The sequence below is a fragment of the Onychomys torridus genome, chromosome 12, assembly GCF_903995425.1.
Source record: "Onychomys torridus chromosome 12, mOncTor1.1, whole genome shotgun sequence".
In the NCBI taxonomy this organism is placed as follows: Eukaryota; Metazoa; Chordata; class Mammalia; order Rodentia; family Cricetidae; genus Onychomys; species Onychomys torridus.
In genome coordinates, this window is record NC_050454.1 from 37448541 (window position 1) to 37472727 (window position 24187).

The 24187-nt window shown below is 36.8% G+C and overlaps 1 protein-coding gene across 1 annotated transcript; it reads right to left on the reverse strand.

Annotated features, from left to right (window-relative positions):
- Positions 1-20979: 20979 nt before the first annotated feature.
- LOC118594285 (olfactory receptor 5K3-like) lies at positions 20980-21912 on the reverse strand. Its single transcript, XM_036204119.1, has one exon. It carries the CDS (start codon positions 21904-21906, stop codon positions 20980-20982), a length of 927 nt encoding a protein of 308 aa, XP_036060012.1. The 5' UTR covers positions 21907-21912.
- Between the last annotated feature and the right edge of the window lie 2275 nt (positions 21913-24187).

A 24187-nucleotide genomic window follows, 5' to 3' on the forward strand; every position in this document is an offset into this window, starting at 1 on the left:
TCATAGTTTTTTTCCATTTCTAATGTTATTGGATATACACTAAAAGTAAAATGCTTCAGGGAACAGCAGATGTTTACAAAGCGTTTTCTCCTGAGGACTGGGATACACAATCAGAAGGCTGAAACAGGGCGGAGATAAGAGACTGGGAATGAGCAGTGAGACACACAGAGTAGAGATAGCAAGAGACAGTAAGAGAGAAAGATGGACACACAGAAAGAGAGAAGGTGCGAGGGAGGAGCAAAGAAGAAGGAAATCTGAAGGGTTACAATGAATAAATTCCCAATTAAAACTCATGAATCAAATCAAATGTCAAAAGAAATGAATGTTTTTTTTTTTTGTAGATCTATTCTATGTAAAGCTTACAAATGATCAGGATTATTGGAAAATAGATAAATAGCATAAACACTAATAAAGCTTTAATGAATCAGAAATGATTGACTTCCTTACCAGAAACATATCACTTGAAACAGTGACATAAGTTTATTTATTTTGCTTATTGAAACAGCAAGATTTAAAGAAGTGATAATATTTTATCTGTACAGTATGGAATGGAAAACTCGTTGCATTTCTGCAAGTTGTTGGAACCCCTGGAAAATTATTTAGTAGTAAAGGGTGAAATGCTTAAATGTTTACACCCTTGGACTATTAGTGATGAATCTGAGAGAAATAAAAGACACAAGCAAAGAACTACAGGTAATGACTCCCACTGTGAGTTTGTTAGTAGTGAGACTAGCATTTCAACTAAGTGGTGTGCGTTATTAGGAAAAGTCATTCACCCCTATGATGGCAGATTGTATAATCATTGCTAAAATATTTATTTCAGTGATAAAACTGACACAATAGGGAAGAACAAAACAATGTTTTATACATAAACAATGTTTTTATATAATCATAATCTCCAAATAAATACATGTAACTATGATAGAGAGATAGCATGGAAAATATCTAAACGTTAATTCTAGTTTTCTTATTCAATGAGAATTATCATTCATTATTTTCTTCTTTGCATTTTCCCCCTTTTCAAATTCTCTACAGTAACCATTACACTGAAAGTCAGAAAACAAAACTTTTGTTAGCAAATAAATGTCACGCTCTGAGTTCTGCAGTGTTCTGTAACTTTGATAAGTCTAAGGCAAGGCAATCTTTGAGGAAACACTAATGTTTTCTGCATACCACAGTTTTATGGGGGATGAGCTCACAGAGGGTCGGTGATCAGGTGTCTGCTGTGACAGTGACATTGGCAATTAGAAATGACAGCTTACAGACACCGTGGTGTGCTTCCTACGCACTGAGGAAGACACTCACATAGGCTGTCGTTCAGTCTCCAGACCACTTTCCTCTGTGGAAACGATCTCTTTGAGGTCAACCTGCAGTCTTTCCAGGGCTTAGTGTTACCATAGTATTTCTTGGTGGTATGGTTCTTACACGTATTTAAAATTCACAGCATTATATAGCTTCCTTTTTACGTTATACTGGTTTGAGATTTATTGGGCATTTACTCTGTGCTATGTATTTTCTTTATACTGGTAGTTGACCCTATGAGGCATTTTCATAGAAACAGTGATTTGGATAGTTACTGACCATAGCTCTACTATAAATTCAGGGACAGAGGAAACGTTTTGCAGCAACAGATGAAAGTCTCTTAGTTGTTGGTTTACCGAAAATATTTCTGATCTTTAAATCTTGGATTTTTTGAAGATGAAATGTTCAGGAACGTTACTTGAAAGGAATGCATGAATATACTGAAAAGGAATGTATATATATAAAATTTGAATAATTTTTCCACTAAATATATTTTTGTGCCAGCTTGAGTTCACCAATGATTTTCTCCAACTTTCAAATTAATTTTAATTGATAAAATAAATTTTACATTGGCACTGGTCTAAAAATCATAAGATAAACTAGAAAGCTCCCTCAAATTTCACTTCAGAATTAAAAAAAAATTTATGGAAAAATTAATCCTTTCTCATACAAGTTCTTCAGTACACATAGGGAACATCCTGAACAAACAGAAAGCTGGAAGTACAATGACGTTATTTTAAAATAACCTCATTTTTGGAGCTGTTCATAGTTTATTATACTGCCTTTTTCTTTCATGATTACCTAATGATAGAGCATCATTGGAATCACTGTTTTAATGGGGAGACAGTCTAGCTAACTAGAGCTTATAGTAATAAACATTTTCATGAATATTTTAAATCCGCAACTGGATTTATTTATTTAATTTTTATTTAAAATTTTTTTAAAAAAAATTATAATTAATTTAATTTTACATATCAGCACATTACAAATGTATTCGCATATTTCTATGAAAACACCTATTCATTTTGGTCAAACTGGGCTTCTTTTGAATTCAGAAGTGACACAAATGAATGGCAATTACTTATCTAGATTTTGGGCAAAAGATTTGTGGGAAAAGGAATTTCAATATCTTAAAATTGAGAAATTGAAATCACAAGAAAAGACAACCCTAACTTAGAGAATGACATTTTTCTAGAAAAGTAAATTTTGAAATTCTTTCTCACCTGGATTTCTGATGAGAACTGTATTGATGCCTGTTATTTGCCTCATGTACCTTTAAAGAGGGTCCAGTAGTAACTTGGTTTACTTGGTTATTTATGTCTGCATGTAGGTAGAGAATTATTCAAATATTCAAAATAATTCTAAGGAGATTTACTTGGCATTGACATCAGAGCATGGCCTGAGAGACCCAATCTTCTGAACTCTGTATCCAAACTAAATTGGAGTAATTGCATATATCCTTTGAGACCTAGCAAGACACATACCTATTTTTAAGCAAATTTAAAAGACTCAGAAAGGAAATTAAATTTTATATGATACTTACCGATTTGAGTTAAAAATGGCAAGTGAGATGGGCAAATTCCTACTTGATTGGTCAGCAAAAATTTCACAGTATAAGTTGTAACTGAGTTAGGACTGTGAACTCTGAGGATAAAAGAAACAGGCTATGGAATTTGCCCCCGAGACTAAGGAAAGCCTCTGAGGCCAGGCATGTGCCAGGGGTGTCCCTGAATGCAGGCCTAGTAGAGAGGCCATTGTGTGAAGCTGTGAATTTGAAGCCTGGATTACCTTGGAGAACCCAAGATGTTAGAGATGCCAGAGCCATGGGATACCTGCTGAGGAAGGCTGATAACAGGGAGTGGATCCAGCCCAAGTGAAAGACATGTGTTTCTATTAACAAAGCTGAACGAAACTGATGATCTGAGGAGCATTTTAACATCAGGCGTGGAGATACATAGTTGGAGTTTGCCCAGCTGGTTTTCAGTCTTGCTTTGGTCCAGTATTTTCCTTTGTATGCTCCTTTCCCTATCTTTTGGGATGATAATGTATATCATACACACACACACACACACACACACACACACACACACACACACATATATGAAGTATATGATATGCTTTTTGATTTTTTTCAGGTTATTACAGTTAAGAGATTGCATGAATCTTGGAATAGACTTTGAATTCTGGACTTTAGAACATTGTTGAGACTGTGATAGACTATGGAGTCTTTTGAAGTTAGACTAAATGCATTTTGTATGATGATACTATTTTAGTTTTATGGGGGCCAGGGAGTGGACTGTGGTAGTTTGAATGTTATTGATCCCCATAAGCTCATAGGGAGTGACACTATTATTGGGTATGGTTTTGTTGGAGTAGGTATGGCCTTGTTGAAGTCTCTTTTGCTCAAGCTTCCCCCAGTGTGACAGTCAGTCTACTTCCTGTTGCCTTCTGATCAAGATGTAACAAGCACCATGCCCACCTGCATGCCACCATGATCCTCACCATGATGATAATGGACTGAACCTCTGAAATTGTAAGCAAACCACCCCAATTAAGTGTTTCCCTTATAAAAGTTGTCATAGTCATGATGTCTCTTCACAGCAATAGAAACTCTAAGTTACTGATGTATAATGCAGTATTATCCCCATATAGGGATAATTTGACTTCTCTTCCTATTTTCATACCATTAATTTCTCTGCCTTGACTTATTGATATAGCTAGTGCTTCAAGTACCACATTGGAAAGGAGTGGGGGGGGTAATGGACAACCCTGTCTCATTAATTAATTTCTCATATTAATGGAATTGCTTCAGGTATTTTGCATTTATAATGATATTATATGTGGTTTTATCTAAATCTAGTCTTAAGGGACAATTGTCATAATTGATTGAGATGAAGTGTCCTCTGTGGGGTAGACCACAGAATCAACTGGTTTTTGCTCCATATTATCCTCTTACCTCTAAAAAATTTGAGTCAGTCTAAAAAGGTATCTCAGAAAACATGTCCCTAATTTTCCTACAAATTTGAGAATTTCTTTTTGCTTCCCTATAAAAAGTTTGAATAGTCTTCATATTTAGAATAGCCAATCAACTTCCACACATTTTATTGTTTATTCATGCAATTACATAATAATTTCTTTATAGTGATTATTAAACACTATTATGATTATACATTCCATCCTCATGGAATTCATCTTCTGTTAGGGGAGATAGGAAGTAGATAGAGATAATATAAAAATGAGAGAAAGAGAATAAGAACAGTAAGTGCTATGCTGAAGGTCATGTGATAAGAAGAGATGAATGGAAAAGGTCCATGAGAAAAGTTGAGTAGCTAAGCTGAGATATGCCTTGCAAGAAATCAGTCATGGAAGATTGGGGAAGACCATGTTAGGTACAGGGGGAAAAGTGATGAAAATCCTTAATATAGTATGAGCTACTAGTGTTTGTGAAACCTATCAAGACTGGAGAAAGTTCCTGAGGACATGATGTCAAAGTGTTTGAAAAATAAGATATGAACATTTTATTTTCAACCAAGGAGAAGTATATTTGGAATATGTATTAGTTTACTGAAATAAATGACCACAATCCTGGGAGCTTGAAACAATAGACATCTGTTAGACCACATTCCTAGAATTTAGAAGTCTAAAATGGGTCCCAGGGGGCAAAAATCGAGGTAGGGCCAGGATCATTTCTGGTGGAAGCTGTAGGGGAGAATTCTATTCCTTGACTTTCTCAGTTTCAGTATCTGATCTTCTTTGGCTTTTGGTTTCCATTTGTCTTCAAAGATTGTCAGCTAACAATGTTCTGATATTGTATTGCTCTGTTATAATTTAATATTGTCTGAGTTTAATATTTAATGTAGTAAATTGAGTACATGTGGGTAATACCCCAATTTTAAGGTCAGTTGATAAACTATCCTAAAAGATCTACAACTTACATTTGTTCATGTCACATGATGTATCATAGTCACAGCCTCCATGGATTAAGTTTTTTTTTAAACCTCATTTTTCCTTATCAGATTTACATATTACAACTGAACATTCTACTTTTTTCCCCTCATAGAAAATAGTGAAGTGGAAATGGGAAATGCAAGCTTGTACATCCACTTTGAAAATCACTATGGCACTTCCTTAGAGAATTGGGAATCCATCTCCCCCAAGACCCAGCAATAGCACTCCTGGGCATATACCCAAGGAATGCTCAATCATACCACAAGGGCATTTGCTCAGTTATGTTCATATCAGCATTGTTTGTAATAGCCAGAACCTGGAAACAACCTAGATGCCCTTCAACTGAAGAATGGATAAAGAAAATATGGTACATATATACAATGGAGTACTACTCAGCAGAGAAAAACAATGACATCATGAGGTTTGCAGGCAAATGGATAGATCTAGGAAAAATCATCCTGAGTGAGGTAACCCAGACTCAGAAGGACAAACATGGTATGTACTCACTCATAGGAGGATACTAGATGTAAAACAAAGATGACTAGACTGCTACACAACTCCAGGGAGGCTACCTAGAAAATGGGACCCTAGGAAAGACCCAGGGATCACCCAATGACAGAGAAATGGATGAGATCTACATGAACAACCTGGATGACAGTGGGAGTAATGAAGGGCAAGATTTGAGGGAAAGAGAGCTTAGGGGAGCAGGAGATCCCAGCTGGATCAAGAACAGAAAGGGAGAAGGAGGAATAACAGACCATGATAAATGAAGACCACATGAGACCAGGAATAGGCAGAGTGCTTGAAAGGTCCCCAGAAATCCACAATGATATATCCTCTGTAGTCTGCTGGCAATGGTCGAGAGAAAGCCTGATCTGACCTAGTCTGGTGGTCAAATGACTAAACACCCTAACAGTCGTCTTGGAACTTTCATCCAATAACTGTTGGAAGTGGATGCAGAGATCCTCAGCCAGGCCCCAGGTGGAGCTCTAGGTGTCCAACTGTCGAGAAAGAGGAGGGTCTGCAAGAGCATGAATTGTTGAATCCAAGACTGGAAAAAGCACAGGGACAAATAGCCAATCGAATGGAAGCACATGAATTATGAACCAACAGCTGTAGAGCCCCCAGCTAGATCAGGCCCTCTGGATAAGTGAGACAATTGAATAGATTGGTCTGTTTGGGAGGCACCCAGGCTGTGGGACCAGGACTTGTCCTTAGTGCATGATCTGGCTGTTTGGAAGCTTGGGCTTACACAGGGACACTTTGCTCAGCCTGGAAGGAGGTGACAGGACCTGCCTGTACTGAATCTACCAGGTTAAATGAATCCCCAGGGGTGTCTTGGTCCTGGAGGACATGGGAATGGAGGGGAGGGGCTGGGAGGAAGGTGAGGGTGGGAGCGGGAGGGGGGAGGATAGGGAAACCCATGGCTGATATATAAAATTAAAACACATAATAATAATAATAATAAACCTCATTTTTCCTTATCAGATTTACATATTACAACTGAACATTCTACTTTTTTCCCCCTCATAAAAAATAGTGAAGTGGAAATGGGAAGTTCAGCTAATAAGATCTTAGAAAAGTTCAGAATTATGGGGATACTCGTGTATATGGAGAATAGTAAGTGGATGTGCTGTAGATACGGCTCTGTATGCCATGAATTGTTGCTCTGATTGATTGATTGATAAATAAAACACTGATTGGCCAGTAGCCAGGCAGGAAGTAAAGTCTAGGGGTAACAGGAGAGAGAATTCTGGGAAGTGGAAAGCTGAGTCAGACGATGCTGCCAGCTGCTGCTGCCATGAGAAGATGTAAAGTACCAGTAAGCCATGAGCCATGTGGCAACTTATAGATTAATAAAAATGGGTTAATTTAAGAAATAAGAACTAGATAGCAAGAAGCCTGTGCCACTAGGCCATACAGTTTAAATAATATAAGTGTCTGTGTGTTTATTTGGGTGTGAGTGGCTGTGGGCCCAGGCGGGACTGGAGATAACTCCAGCTACATGGATATTCACCTTGAGGGATACATTCCACTCCTTCTATAACAATGTATCTGTCCCAAGTCCTTTACCGGGTACTAATGCACCTGTCATCTGTCTGAGCAGTTTCTAGAAGTCCTAACTACTTCCTCATGGGGCACTTTGTGCTTTGTTTGCACAGAGAGGAAAATCATTTCCTGTTAGAGAACTTACCCAATTCCCAGTCTCCAAGGGCCACATTTCTAATAAAGTCTCCAGTGAGGAAACTCAGTTCTACTGAAATTTCATTGGGTATTATTTATTTCAGCAAATTTCCTGAGCTAAATAAATAAAGTTAGAATTAACCAAGCCATGCACAGATATGATGGCTTACTATAAGAATTACTGTAAGTATAATTACTTTTCCTTTGAAATTTTTAAAATTAATTTTACATACCAACCACAGATTCCCCTCTCATCCCTCTCCTACTTCCTCCCAGCCTCTCCCCTGACAACCCCCATTCTCTCCTGCAAAAGAGTAAGGCCTCCCATGGTGAGTCAGAAAAGCCTGGTACATTCAGTTGAGGCATGACAAAGCCCCTCCTTCCTATATGAAGGGTGAGCAACACATCTGGCCATAGGTAATGAGCTCCAGAAAGTGAGCCCATGCACCAGAGATAAATCCTGAAACCACTGGCAGAGACCTCTCAAATAGACTAAGCTCAAATAAATACACAACTGTCTCTGGTATGCAGAGGGCCTAGTTTAGTCCCATGCAGGTTCCACAGCTGCTAGTCTAAAGTTCATGAGTTTCTACAATCTTGGTTCAGTTGTCTCTGTAGATTTCCCCATCGTGATCTTGACCCCACCCCCTTACTCCTATAATCCCTCCTCCCTTTCTTTGACTGGACTCCAGAGCTCAGCCTGATGCTTGGTTTTGCATCTCTGCATCTGCTTCCCTCAGTTACTGGATGAAGGCTCTATGATGACAGGGTAGTCACTAATCTGATTACTAGGGTAGGCCAGTTCAGGTACCCTCTCTACTATTGCTAGTAGTCTAATCTTGGGTCATCCTTGTGGATTCCTGGGAATGTCCCAAGCCACAGGTTTTTCTCTTACCCTATAATGTCTCCCTCTATCAAGATATCTTGTTCATTGCTCTCCCACTCCATCCTTCCTCCCCCCACTCAACCATCCTGTTCCCTTATGTTCTCATTCCCCATCCATTACCCTTTATTTCCACCCCTCATCCTCAGTTTACTCATGGAGATCTCATGTATTTCCCCTTCCCAGGGTGATCCATGTGTTCTTCTTAGGGGCCTCCTTGTTTCCTAGCTTCTCTGGAGCTGTGGGTTGTAGTCTGGTTATCCTTTGCTTTACATCTAATATCCACTTATGACTGAGTATATACCATGTTTATCTTTCTGAGTGTGGGTTACCTCCTCAGGATGATATTTTCTAGTTCCGTCATTTGCCTGCAAATTTCATGATGTCATTGTTTTTTACAGCTGAGTAATACTGTGCTACTGGTATTATATGTAGGAAGTGGTCTCCTCTGCCAATGCATTCTAGGCAACTTCCTACTTTCTCTTCTATCAGGTTCAGAGTAACTGGATTTATGTTGAGATCTTTGATCCATTTGGACTTAAGTTTTGTGCACAGTGATAGATATGGATCTATTTGCAATCTTCTACATGTTGACATCCAGCTATGTATATTGTGTATATGTACCACATTTTCTTTATCCATTCTTCTGTTGAGGGGCATCTAGGTTGTTTCTAGGTTCTGGCTATTACAAATAATGCTGCTATGAACATAGTTAAGCAAATGTCCTTGTGATATGATTGAGCATCCCTTGAGTATATGCCCAACAGTGTTATTACTGGATCTTGAGATAGATTGACTCCCAATTTTCTGAGAAGTCACCATACTGATTTCAAAAGTGGCTGTATAAGTTTGCACTTCCACCAACAGTGGAGGAGTGTTCCCCTTGCTCCACATTCTCTCCAACATAAGCTGTCATCTCTGTTTTTTATCTTAGCCATTCTGAAAGGAGTAAGATGGTATCTGAGAGTCATTTTGATTTGCATTTCCCAGATGACTAAGGATGTTGAACAATTCCTTAAATGTCTTTTGGCCATTTGAGATTCTTGTATTGAGAATTCTCTGTTTAGCTCTGTAGCCCACTATTTAATTTGACTGATTGTCTAGTTTGTTGAGTTCTTTATATATTTAGGAGATCAGCCTTCTGTCAGATGTTGGGTTGGTGAAGATCTTTTTCCATTCTGCAGGCTGCCATTTTGTCTTGTCCTTTACCTTGTCCTTTGCCTTACAGAAGAGTCTCAGTTTCAGGAGTTCCCATTTATTAACTGTTGTTCTCAGTGTCTGTGCTACTGGGTGTTATATGTAGGAAGTGGTCTCCTGTGCTAACGCATTCTAGGCAACTTCCTACTTTCTCTCCTATCAGGTTCAGAGTAACTGGGTTTATGTTGAGGTCTTTGATCCATTTGGACTTAAGTTTTGTGCACAGTGATAGATATGGTTCTATTTGCAATCTTCTACATGTTGACATCCAGTTATGCCAGGATTATTTGATGAAGATGCTTTCTTTTTTCTATTGTACAGTTTGGCTTCTTTGTTAAAAATCAGGTGTTCATAGGTGTTTGGATTAATGTTAGGCTCTTCAATTCAATTACATTTGTCCACATGTCTGTTTTTAAGCAAATACCAAGCTGTTTTTATTATGATAGTTCTATTTTAGAGCATCAAGCCAGGGATGGTGATGCCTCTAGGAGTTGCTTTATTGTAAAGGATTGTTTTTGTTATTGTAGGTTTTTGTTTTTCCATGTGAGTTGAGTATTATTCTTTCAAGGTCCTGTGAACAATTGTGTTGGGATTTTGATGGGGATTGCATTGAATCTGTAGAATGCATTTGATAAGATTGCCATTTTTATTATGTTGGTTCTACCTATCTATGAACATGAAGATCTTTCCATTTTCTGATATCATCTTCAATTTTTTTTTCCTCAAAGACTTGGAATTCTTGTCTTATGGGTCTTTCACTTGCTTGGTTAGAGTTACACCAAGATATTTTATATTGGTTTCTTTCTCAGCCAGTTTATCATTTGTATATAGGAGGGCTTCTGATTTATTTGAGGTCATCTTTAACCAGCTACTAGACTAAAGGTGTTTATTAGCTGTAGGAGTTCCCTGGTAGTTTTTGGGATTGCTTATATATACTATCATATCATCTGAGAATAATGATACTTTGACTTCTTCCCTTCCAGTTTCTATCCCCTTGATTTCCTTTACTTGTCTTATTGTTGTAGCTAGAACTTCAAGTACTATATTGCATTTGTAGAACATTCAATTGAGAATGGAAAACCTTGTCTTTTTCCTGATTTTAGTGGAATTCCTTTGAGTTCCTCTCCATTTGATTTGATGCTGACAATTAGATTGCTGTATATTGATTTTATTATGTTTTTGTATGTCTCTTGTATGCCTTTTATTATAAATGGGTGTTGGATTTTGTCAAAAGATTTTTCAGCATCTAATGCGATGGTTATGTGGTTATTTTCTGGAAAGAATCCTCAGTGCTTAATGATCTTTTTGATGTTTAGCTTGGCTTTTCAATCTCAAGGGTCAGGTATTTCCTGAAGTTACCCTAACTCGGTCAAGGCATATCAGAAGTAATATAAAACAATAACTGAAGATAGAAAAAAAATAACACTAATATCAACAACTTGTTTTCATTTTGCAAAATAGAATGCTTTTATTCTAAAACTACTTTTATTACCATAGAAAAATGAAATAAAAGATACATAAATAAGAAACGTATCAAAGGAAAAGTTAAAAATATATATGAAGTAAATAACTTAATGGCTACCCAAAACTACTATTATTATCCTAATGTATATATACAAGACAATCAACAGAGAGATCCTCAATTGGTCAACATGCTGAGAATAAGGGACTGTGGAGTTCTCAGCCCTAGTGGGGCATACATATCATACCTCTCTCCTCAAGACACAGGGACTTTTCAGAAGAGATAGCAGAGAGATTGTAGGAGATAGAGGTAGAGGATGACTTCAGGAAAACATTGCTTTCCAGACACAATTGAATATAGTTGCACATATGAACTCAGTGATTATGATGGCTTGCACAAGACTTACAAAAGTTCAAGGCTGACAAAATCCCAGCACAGAGATAGTAGTTGGGCACAAAATCCCACTGCTAATTTAAAAGCTTTTGATAGCTGCTGGGATAGTTTTCATAGCTGCTGGGATAGGGAGACTCAGCTTTCTTTACCAAGAGTGGTAGTAGGTCCACCACTCTCACAGAAAGAGTTGGGCAACAACAATTGGACTCAACAGAGAGAAAAATAAAGAAGAAACTTAATGTTGGGTAGGAAGATAGGTGAGGGTAGAGATGGTAGATATGGAAGAAGTTGAGAGAATGAATATGCCCAAAATTCATTGTATAAAATTCTCAAAGAATGAAAATATTGAAAAATAATTATTATTTATATTGTTAAAATAAGCGTTTTCTTTTTAAAGTAGTTCATATTAATGGTAATTTGTAACAAAATAAAAGCACATAAGAAATGATGTGAATAGGTATTCATATTTGTTGCTAATGAGAAGCTAGTTGTTATAAGACCACAATTTCTCCATTTATTAGGAGAATTTTGTGATATTCTGACATTTGCAGCCTTTTTTTGTTTTATCTCTGAACTTTGTATTATTTTCATACGTCTCTGTATTTTCACAGTGTGAAATTATTATGTTTTTTATTTACTCTGCAAGATATTGAGCAAATTGTCAAAATCATTTATTCTTCTAGATAATTCTTAAAACTATTTTGTAAGGCTAGAAAAAATAGGTGAGAATTTAAAAAATTGTAAATGCTTCCAGTGTACATATTCAGCTGGTTGCAAGCTGAAATCTGACTTCCCATTTGCATAATTTATGTCAACCACACAAAACATGTAAAAATTTAAGGGCCTAGATAGGAAAGCCATCATTTAAATTTCATGATCACACATCATTGGCACTGACAAAAAATCACAGTGAGGTCAAAAGCATAAAAACATGATTTACACTTTATGCTACACTGAAATTAGAAATAAAGAGAAGAAAATAGGAAAATTCACAAATGCATGGAATGCAAGATATGTGCTCCTTGAATTAATGGCTCCAATTGTGGGTGTGTCTCTGATTATTTTCCCTGCTCTTGGGACTCTTTTCATCCTGTTGGGTTGCCTTGTGAAGCCTTGTATGAGGGCATTTGTCTTGTCTCATTGTATCTGTTTTTGTTGTACTTGGTTGTTGTCTCTTGGAGGCCTGCTGCATTCTGAAAGGAAATGGAGGGAGAACGGACCTGGTTGTGGGGTATACTGGAGCTGGGAGAAGTGGAGGGAAGGGAAACTGTGGCTGGGATGCATTGTATAAAAGATGAATCTATTTTAAATAAAAAAGAAAAGAAATAAAAATATTTCTATATAAGTATAGGTGAAGATATATCATAGTCAGATATCTGAGATGCCAGTAAAGCTGTGCTTATTGGAGGAATTTGTTATTGTAAACATTTAAATTATGCAGAATGAAAACAAGGTGGAAGAAGTAATCTAATTTTCCACTTTGAGAAAAATAATAGCAAATGAAAAATTAAAGAAGGAAGTAGAAAGAAATAATAAATATTAAAATAGAAATTACTGAAACAGTGGAAAACCAACACAAAAAATAATGAAACCAGAAGTCAACTCCTTGAAAAGATAAAAAAAAAAAATGACAGGAATTTAAATACTGTATTTAGAAAAAAATTGAGGGAACTAATGTTAAAATCAGGGATAGTAAAATTATTTTTTAGTAAAATTTTATACAAAATTCATTGTATAAAATTCTCGAAGAATGAAAATATTGAAAAATATTCATGATTTATATTCTAAAATAAGTGTTTTCTTTTTAAAGTAATTGTGGTGGTATTGTGTTCCCCAAAATATTGTGCACTCTAATAAACTTATCTGGGGTCAGAGAACAGCAGCCACTGGATACAGAGGCTAGAAAATGGTGGCACTCACACCTTTAATCCTAGCATTCCAGAGGCAGAAATCCCGTCTGGATCTCTGTGAGTTCAAGGCCACATTGGAAACAGCCAGCATGGTGACACATGCCTTTAATCCCGAGAAGTGAGCCTTTAATCCCAGGGAGTGACGGCAGAAAGAGAAAGATATATAAGGCATGAAGACTAGAAACTAGAAGCATTTGGTTGGTTAAGCTTTTAGGCTTTGAGCAGCACAGTTCAGCTGAGAGTCATTCTGGATAAGGACTGAGAGACTTCAAGTCTGAGGAAACAGGATCAGCTGAGGAACTGGCAAGGTGTTGAAGCTGTGGCTTGTTCTGTCTCTCTGATATTCCAGCATTCACCCCAACATCTGACTCTGAGTTTGATTTTATTAATAAGACTTTTTAAGATTCCTGCTACAGATATTAATGGTAATTTGTTACAAAATGAAAGGACATTTTTATTAAAAAAATTAATTTTTTTTTTACCATTGGTAATGTAGACATGAGATGAACAGTAAAGAATGCTGTGGCTAACTGTATGATAACAAATTAGGTAACCTCTAAAATGGATGAGTTCCTAGAAAATACATAGATTACTAAGACAGATTCAAACATAAGATGAAGCATATAGATTGTATGCTCAGTAAGTAAATAGATTGAAAAGCTCAGGTGTCCCTTTATTCTGAAAGACCCAAAGAGACTTGGAGTAAAAGGAATATCTTTCAGCATAATAAAGGTAACAAATGATAACCCCATAACCATTGTCCTAACAAAATGGGAAATAAACAAAATATTTCTTCTAAAATTAGCAACAAGACAAGAGACTACAATTCTTCCTATTTTCAGTATAATTTTTGAAGTTTCAGCAATAAGACAAGAGAATGAAATAAAAGATAAAAATAATAGTGAAGAAGACAGAATATCCTTTTGTTTTTTGCAGCCACTATGATTCTATGCACAAAAGCCTGAAGACTCAACTAGAAAACTCTTAGAATTGATGAGCACTTTCAGCAAAGTAGCAGGATACAAAACTAACAGACCAAAACCAATAGCCTTCATATCAACCATTAACAAACTTGTTGACAAAGGGAACAGTGAAATAACTCATTCACAATTGCCTCAAAAATACAATTTCTTGGAATAAAACCTAACTAGAAAAAAGATGAAAGGTCCCCACAATGAAAAATTTAAAACATTAAAGAACAAGAATGAAGAAGACTGTTGCTTGTTTTTCTCTTTGGCTCTTTGAAGGGCCCACCACCCAGCTCCCAAATAAATCACACACAGATGCTTATTCTTAATTACGAATGCCCAGCCTTAGCTTAGACCGTCATGTGTTTTAGACAGGCACAGTAATACACCTTCACAGAGTTAGACAAATGCAACATACCTTAAAATAATATTCTACAAAAGAAGACACTAGAAGATGGAAAGACCTCTCATGGTCATACATTAAAGAATTGATACTGTGAAACTGAGCAATATTGTCAAAGGCAATTTACAGATGTAATACAACATCCCAATCAACTTACTAATATCAGTCTTCTCAGAAATAGAAAAAAAAAGAATCTTAAAATTCATATGGAAGCAAAAGAGTTCCTGCATAGCCAGATAGTCCCGAGCAGGGAGCAGGGCTGCTCCTGTCACCACGTCTGATTTGTAGTTTTAGGAGGCCCATCAGAAACAGCATGGTATTGGCATAAAAATCAAAACATGAATCAGAGGAATAGAATAGTAAACCGAGATGTAAACAGCTGCAGCATTCTGAGTTTTGACAAAGATATTAAAAGCTATGCTTAAAGATGGCCTCTCTTCAACAAACAGTGGTGAGAAAATTGAATAACCACAAATAGAATAATAAAACTAGAGGCCCATCTCTCAAATCGTACAAAAACCAACTCCAAATTGGCCAAAGGCCTTAATTTAAGAATTGAAATTTTGAAACTGTTAGAAGAAAATTTGGAGAAACATTTTAAGATATAGGCCAAGATAAGAACTTTTGCCTAAGACTCTAGCCTCTAAGGAAATAATGCCATTAATTGACAAGTGGGACTTCATGAAATTAAAACAAACAAAACAAAACAAAACAAAAAAACCTACTGCACAACAAGGAAACAATTGAGTGAAGGGACAGCTCACAGTATGGGAAGAATCTCTGCTAGCTCTACATCTGACAGAATACGCAAAGGACTCAAAAAGAAAACATAAACAGCAAGATGTTGAACTATCCAATAAATAAAATTGCTAATGAAATGAACAGATAATTCTCAAAAAAATTAATTGTAAGCCCCTGGAGCCACATGAGTGGCCAGGCCCCTTCCCCAAGGACCTCCAACTTCCAGGTTCCACCCACAGAATACTGTAACTGCCCTTACTGCTGGACCCTGTCCCCATTCTACAGAGTATATAGCCCAATCTCTGAACAAGAAATCCTACCAATCTCCACTCTGGGAAGTTCCACCTTGAGAAGTTCCATTCCCTTCCCAAGAAACTCTCTACAAGCCTTCTATCCTGTTCAGTGTGCTGCTGTTTCTTGTCCCTGCAGAGGAGGCCACTCTCCTGTTATTTCCCTCCCAATAAATGTCTTGTGTGAGGCTTGTTGTGCTGTGTGTCTTTATGGTATTCCTTGGCTCCAGGCTGCGAGGATACCTTTCCACCTGAGCTTTAATACTTACCTAAATGTTCATTAAACATATGAAATAATGTTTGGGTAGTGGGTAAAATCTCTTTGGATGCATGCTTCAGTTTGATCCCCAGATCACATTTGTGGAAGGCGAGAATCTGCTCTGGAAAGCTGTTCTCTGATCTCACAATGTAGCAGACACATGACCACCCATCCCCACATTAATAGTAAATAAGCAAAAAAATATTGAACCTTACTAGTCATCAGAGAAATGCAAATTGACATTTCATTTTACTTCACTCAGAATGGCTATCACTAAGAAACACATAACAACAAAAACTGGTAAGAATATAGACAAAGGGGGAACCCTTTTATACTAAGGATGGGAATGCAAACTATCCAGGCACTGTGCAAAGCAGTTGGAAGCTTCCTTTAAAAAACTCAAAATAGGTCTATATGGTGCATTTCTTCTATTCCAAGGTATGTACCTGAGGACTAAGTTAATAATACTATCATGTATGTGTACATGACAGGAAGGTGGAAATGAAACTAAGGACCAAAAAGAACTAACCACAGGGATATAGACAGAAAGGGAGGGGAGAAATGGAGTAGAATATTTTCAATGTGCCTTTTACACTTGTATGAAAATGTCCATATGAAACCCTACACTATATTTGCCAATTAAATGTTATTAAAAGGGAATAATGTTCTTTCTGATTAGAACCCAATACTATAAGAAATAGCCCCAAACATTTACAAATTGGACCTTATAAAATTAAACATTTTCTTCACAGCCATAGGAAATATCAATATGGTGAACATTCTCTACAATAGGAGAAAATCTTCAGATGGATCATATGTGACACTGCCAGCATTAAAGACCAAGAAAACAAAACTTCCAAGCAATATGTTGGTTAATGAATGGACAGAAAGTCTCCAAAAGAAGACATAGCTGGGCAGTGGTGGTGCCCACCTTTAATCCCAGAATTTAGGAGGCAGTGGCAGAAGAATCTCTGTGAGTTCAAGGCCAGTTGAGTCTACATAGTAAGTTCCAGGACAGCCAAGGCTACACGGAGGAAATCTGTCTCCAAAATCAAAACAAAAGAAAAAAAAAAAAAGAAAAGGAAAAAGGATATGCAATGGCCAACAAACATTTAAATAAGTATTCAATATCTTTGCACATTAGAGAAATACAAATTAAAGTCATTTTGAGATTACACCTCAATTCAGTCAGAATGGTTATCATTAAGAAATCAAGTGGCAAAAAAAGAAAAAAAAATAGAAATCAAGGGACAACAAATCCTGTTAAGGACTTGGTAAATGAGGAAGCTGTTTTCACTATGGTAGTGTAAACTGGTGCATCCACCATGAAAAATAATGTGAGGACGTTTGCCAATACTGGTCATAGAACTATCATACGGCCTAGCTGCAGCACTCCTGGGCATTTACCTAGAAGACTACCTATGCTGCCACAGAGATACTTTCACACCCACGTTTATTTGCTGCTCTATTCATAATAACAAGGAAATGGAATCAGCCTAGATGTTCATCAGCAGATGAGAGGATAATGACATTGTTTTACATATACCTAGTAGACCTTTAGAGATCTAAAGAAAAACAAAAATTAAGAAATTTTCAGAAAATTGATGACTAGAAAATATCTTAAGCTGTAACTTAGGGTCAGAAAGACAAACATCATATGTTCTGCCCTTCCCTTTGTCTCCCTGTTTCTGTTTCTGTTCCTGTTCCTGTTCCTGTTCCTGTTCCTGTTCCTGTTTCTGTTTCTGTTTCTGTTTCTGTGTCTCTGTTTCTGTTTCTGTGTCTCTGTTTCGGTTTCTGTCTCTGTCTGTCTGTCCCTCTTTCTCTTGTGACTCTGGGTATATATGGGCTCATGTGTATATAATATATGCACATGTGTATATACAGTGTACTCTCTGCCAGAAGCCAGTGGAGGACATCAGGTGTCCTGATCATTTCTCTTCACCATATTCCCTTAAGAAAGGGTCTTTCACTGCAAATGGAGCTAGGCTGGCAACCAACAAGCCCCAGAGTCCCACTTGTTCTTGCCACTTGCCTACAGCACAGTGTTATAGGACCATGTACCCATGCTCAACTCATCATGTGAGTGTGGTGATTCCTACTCAGTCCTTAGGTTTGTGCAAGCATTCTTACTGAGCCATTCCCCCCCAGCCCACAGTCTCTCTTTCATGTGGATCCTTGCTTCTGATATATATGCATTTGTGCAAGTATAGGTTATGAAACTACTAAAATGTCCATGAGAGAGAAAAGCATATTTTAAGGAAAGTATGTAGTGAGGGTAATAGAATATCGATGTTATGGAAGTAGAAAAAGAATCCTGGAAGCTGAAGGAGACTGTGGGAGCTGACAGAAGTTTTCTAGTGAGATCTGAGCTTGCTTTACTCATCAGGGCTGCATAAGGGGATGTATTTACCACGTGTGTGGTTACCAGGTGTTTGAAAGGGTCTGCACTTGGCTGTGCTAGGGGGAGGTCTTTTACTCTACCCCTTGTTATTCCTTTAAAAAGCCCTTTAGAAGGGACAGAAGGAGCTGATGGATAAGGATCCAGGACCTCAAGAGGCTATCTTGTGTTTCTATAGGTCTCTCTCTCCCCTGTATATTTCTATATAAATCTCTTATCTCTCACTCCTCAAGAGAATCCTGGGGAAAAAAGGTAGGAGTGGGTCCCCCACAGGACACAAATGGGAATGAGGACCAGGGTGACATGCTGAATTGCACGTGGGTGGCAGGGGTCTACCAATGTAGAGTATGATATGAAATGCCTTAAGGAAACCTATTACATTTTATGCTAACTAAGCAAGAACACAATTTTCAAGATCATAAATGTGCCTATGTCCTTGTCAATTTTGATGACAAAGTGGAGATAGGTTGTAGTAGAGTCACACTCATACCCCACGACATACAGAGAAAGTAAGATTCCTTCTTTAAAAAATTTAAAACTGTGTGTCTGTCTGTGTCTATGTGTGTGCAGACACACATAGATGGGGCCATCAGATTTGTTGAAGTTGGAGTTATAGGCATTGGTGAGTCATTTGATGTGGGGGCTGGAATCTGAACTGGTGGAACAATAAGTGTTTGTAACCATGGATCCATGTGTCCAGCCCTTAAGATGAATTTTCTGTGGATCTCTTGGGAGATGTGGGGATGTGGGATGGCTTGGGAGGAAGGGTTGGGGGGTGGGAGGAGGGAGGAGGGAAGAGGGAGGAGGGAGGAGGGAGGAGGGAGGAGATGGGATCTGTGGGTGGTATGTAGAGTGAGTAGAAAATTTCTTAATTAAGAAAAATGAAAAAAAATGGAATAAGTTCATTTCAGAGAAACTTCTGAAATTACCTCATGGGCCACTGGCCCTAAGTAAATGACATCAAATACGTGCTCAAATATCCAGGGTACTCTTGGGAATATAATGTTGGCAGGCTTAGACAAGAATAGGCAGGAGACTTCATTTCATTGTTCTACAATGGCAAAGTTTGATTTACTTTTCTGTAGCATGCTATTTGTCTTGTAGGCATTCCTCTCCTTTCTTTGACTGCTTTCAAGTTCCACTCTCATCTCCCAATAAGGGAATTCTTAAAGTTTGTCTCATTCCAATTTCTTTCCAATTAAATCCACTGTCAGATCAATTCCTTGAGAGATACAATCATCTTACCCTGTTTCTAGGAAGACTCCATAACTGATGCTTCTAATTGAGTTCAGATCCAGAGGGCACCATTGACAGATCTCAGTAACCTGATCCACTGTTACCCTATTCCCGTTTTCCCTAATCCTCCTCCACTGTCACACTCATTGCCATGAACACAGACTCTACTCTAACTTGTTTCATTGAAAATATGATCTTTTTTCACTTTTAAGGTACAGTTTAATTCTGATGTTATTTAATAACTAAACATCAGAGGCATAGAACCTCCATTTGCCGAGACACAAGCACATGAGGAAAGCATAGTACTACCTCAGATCCCAGTTGTATTGTGCTTGCTGGGATGAGCTTGAACAAGCTATTCAGTATTTCCAAGTATAAGTTTTTTATTCCAGAAAAACACCAACAAAATAACTAATTACTTGGTCTTTGATATATGAAAAGCCTCACATAATGCCTGGCAGATATGATGTTTACAGTAAGCTATTCTGTTTTATATTTGTAAAATTGTTTGATAACTAAATACTGTGCTTTTACATCAACCCACTAATTTCCTACCTCCCAAATTACTTGAACATGATATCATTATCTTGTACATATGCTATGAACACACCAATTTTTAGTGCCGGTTAATCACTAAACACTTAATCACAGAAACAAACAAACAAAAAAATCAGTGATCACAACAGAAAACTTTTGTTAGTGATTATGTTAAATAAATGGAATGCCATATTGATGAACAAATAAAGAATCACATAAAAATAAAGTTCTTAGAAATTTTATTATCAAGAGCACAATTTTAAACTACATGCTAGCAATCCTGAATGCAAATAGTCTACTTCATAGAATGAGAGCAAAATTGTACATACCAAATATGAAATGCTCTTACCGAGAGACCACACACTCTGTATAAATGAAAGTTCATGCATAGTGTCTTAAATATCTAAAGTCAGATGAAAAAAACATCACATACAAATATGAAGTTAATGCCCAACAATGGTGTTATTGAAAAAAAGATTTATATTGGGGAACTTGAAATTTTCCTGATATTTGTGCTGATTATGTTTCGGGATCAAGAATTTGATAACAGTTAAGATTACCTTATATATACTAAATTTTATCCTTTAATCTTGTTGGATATTTTGAAAGCTGTCATATTCAAGAACAAGCCTAACAGTTCAAATTGGTCCCAGTTCCTTAGCTATTAGAAGTAAATTTTAGCAGAATATTTATTTTCAAAGTAATTTGATTCAAACGGTCTAATGTTTGAATCAAATTAACATTTGAATAAATTGACATTTATTCTTTGTGTCATTTTCTACTTTCCCTGTAATTTTGTAGAATTGTAATATCTATATCAAAATACATTCTCCGAGGGAGAAGATACTTGTTTCACAATGTTACAAAATCATCTCTTCTTCATGGTTCTTTTAATCACATTTATTACTTCCTTATTTCTCAGACTATAAATAAAAGGGTTTAATAAAGGAATTACTAGAGTATAAAAAATAGCAACAGGTATGTCTTCATCTCCCTTATTAAATGAACTTGGTCGAATATACATGTAGAGAAGAGAACCATAGAAAATGGACACAGACAGAAAGTGAGAAGCACAAGTTGATAAGGCTTTGCTTCTTCCTTCTTTGGACTTCATTGTGAATATAGTAAAGAGGATATAGAAATAAGATATCAGGACTATAGTAATGGAAAAGACTTGAACTGATCCCGAAAAGATGAGAATCATCAATTCATTGAGATAGGGGTCAACACACGAGAGTCTATACAATGGAAGGACATCACAAAAGAAGTGTTTGATCATATGGGATCTACAGAAAGTTAACCTGAACATGAACCCTATGTGAATCATGGAATGTAGGTTTCCTGCTATGTACGCTCCTGTGGTCATCTGAAGGCAGAGCTTCTTGGACATCATGGTGTGGTACTGCAGTGGGTTGCATATGGCCACATAGCGGTCATAGGCCATTGCTGCCAGAAGGAAGCAGTCTGCAGTTTCAGCCAGACAGAGAAAATAGAACTGTGCCATGCATTCATAGAGAGAAATCTTTCTGTCCACAGAAAAGAAGTTCTCTAGCATCTTGGGAGTGATGGCGCAGGAGCAGCAGGAATCCATGAGAGCCAGGTTGCCCAGAAAGATGTACATGGGTGTGTGAAGACGGCGTTCCATGTAGATCAAGGCAACCAGCCCAAGATTTCCCACCATGGTCACCAGATAGATGGTAAAGAACACCAGGAATAGAAGGATCTGCAGGTCTGGGTGATCTGAGAATCCCATGAGGATGAACTCTGTGGTCAAGGAGTAGTTGTTCTCAGTCATCTTCAGCTACTCGGTTGACAAGTGAGAAAGGCATAAGACTGCAACTGTGTGCGCATCATTTTCCAAATAATTATAATAATAATAATAAGAAGAACAACAAATTTGTACGGCAGAATAATTTCTTCTGTAAACACCATCTGCTGTCTCTGGAATATAGCTCCTGTACTTTTGTGGTTTCTTTTGTTCCTAAAGAGTCAATTTTTGAAACTTACAGGAATTTTTTTTAAATAATCTTGTTGGGCACTTAAAGGGGAAAAGGATTATCTTTCTGCTTGTGTATAAAGATATCAGGCAATGATAGTGTACCTAGCTTTTGTCCATTGTCCTAAAATAATTCCTTTGTTCATTTTTTGAGTTCCTTAAAGTACATTTAAATCAATTACCATGCAATATGAGAATGGTGTTATTATATGTTGTTTTAGAGGAGGGAATCTTTAAAAAGGATCATAGGAGTATGTGATATAGCTCAGTTGATAGAATTAGTGTTCACTGTACATGAAGCTGTGGATTTACTCTCAATGCCTCACCAATAAGGCATTGTATTGTATGTCTGTCATTGCCGCACCTCAGAGCTGGAAGTAGAGAATCAGAAGTTTAAGGTCATTCCTAGCCACATAGTAAGTGAAGGCTAGCCTGAATGCATGAGAGTTTGTGTCAGAATAAGTAAATAGTAAAATATTCATCAATTCGTAATAAACCAATGTTAAATTAATATATATTAGAGATGGCAAAAATATCACAAGAGACCAAGGCCTGTGGGGCAATAAAGTCACCTTAGATTAAAGCAATACATGTTCCTGAACTATCAGTCTTGTTTATCTTAAACTATAACTCTGCCTCTGGCATTATTCAAATTGTGTTTTTTTCCAGATATTTTCTGCTTCTCCTTCTTCTTTTGGTAAAGGACATTTCACAAGCAACACTAGCAAAAAAAAAATTTAGTTTAATAGACCTAGGTAAGTTCATTTTCTGTATTATTTCACATATCACCTTTGTTTAATTAAATCCCCCCTATCTGGTACATAATCTTCACTACTTTATTTTTGTAAATATATCTGAAAGTTTTTCTGACTAATTTATCAGCATTCTAGAGGTTAGTTGTTACATACTTCTGTGAAAGGAAATATAATAGGCAGTGGGAGAAAGCAGATGTAATTCCAATCCTAGATACAAATCCTGAGATCGGAGACCTTGTTATTGTATTCTTGTCATAATCTTGAGTGAACTCTACTTTGCACATATAACATTGCCTTAAAAAAAAGTCTATAAGGAAAGTTGAAAAATCAACTTTTATAAGAAATAGATATATTCCCTTAAATTTCTTCTTTTTTCCTCAAAACATATAATTTTTATGGCAAATAAACTAATAAAACAAACTCATCATTAAAAATCACTTTTAATACTTAGAAAATAATTCTCAGAGAAGTTCAGGAAATAATTTTTGTTTTGCTTTAAAACTCTGTTTCACTTGAACTTATTGACTACTTATACTAATTGGATGGTCAAAATAGTTTTTTTTCCCAATCAAAGTGTCAAGAGGGAATCAGGAGAAACTTGATTGCTGTAATAACTAAAGACAATTCATCTAGTTAAGTGAAGCAGAAATAACTTTCAATGTTGTTCTTTCATTATTAATCTCACATGCTTGTGGGATTATAGACTATTTTCTGATCTTTCCTGTAGAGGCTGAAGTTATCCTATTGGTAAGTCAGATTAATTATTGTTCTAGATCTCATTGTTCTTTCAGATACCATTCAGGTATGTGAAGAGCAAAGACTATTATGGAGGAGCTGAAATCCAGAGCATAAAAATGATAAAATTTCAGAGAAGTAAATCTGTTTTTATTATTAAAAAAACCTTTAGTAAAAGTGTTAGAATACCTCTCTTACCTTGAATTCCTAGGAGTTTTTCATAAGGAAGCACTAGCATTGTGGTGGAGGTCTGAGAATTTATGGCTAAGTATCTTGTGTTTGGAGAAAAAATTCAGAGATGATCTAAGATCTGTGCTGCTTATGTCCACCACACAGCACAGTTAAAGGGCTTCAAAACTCCTAAAGGAATTTCCTTGTGCTGCAGACCATTCCCCTGAGACATTATCCCTTAAACCATACAAACCACTTGGTAACACTTAACAATATCCTGTGAGTTATGGGTGTCAAAGCAAAGGACTTTTGGCCAAGTTTGTTTGAAGAAAATATTGTAGATTTGTAACTAACTGACTTGATTTTTATTATTTATTTCACAAATGTATGCATAAAATATCAAAGAGTAAATGCAATGT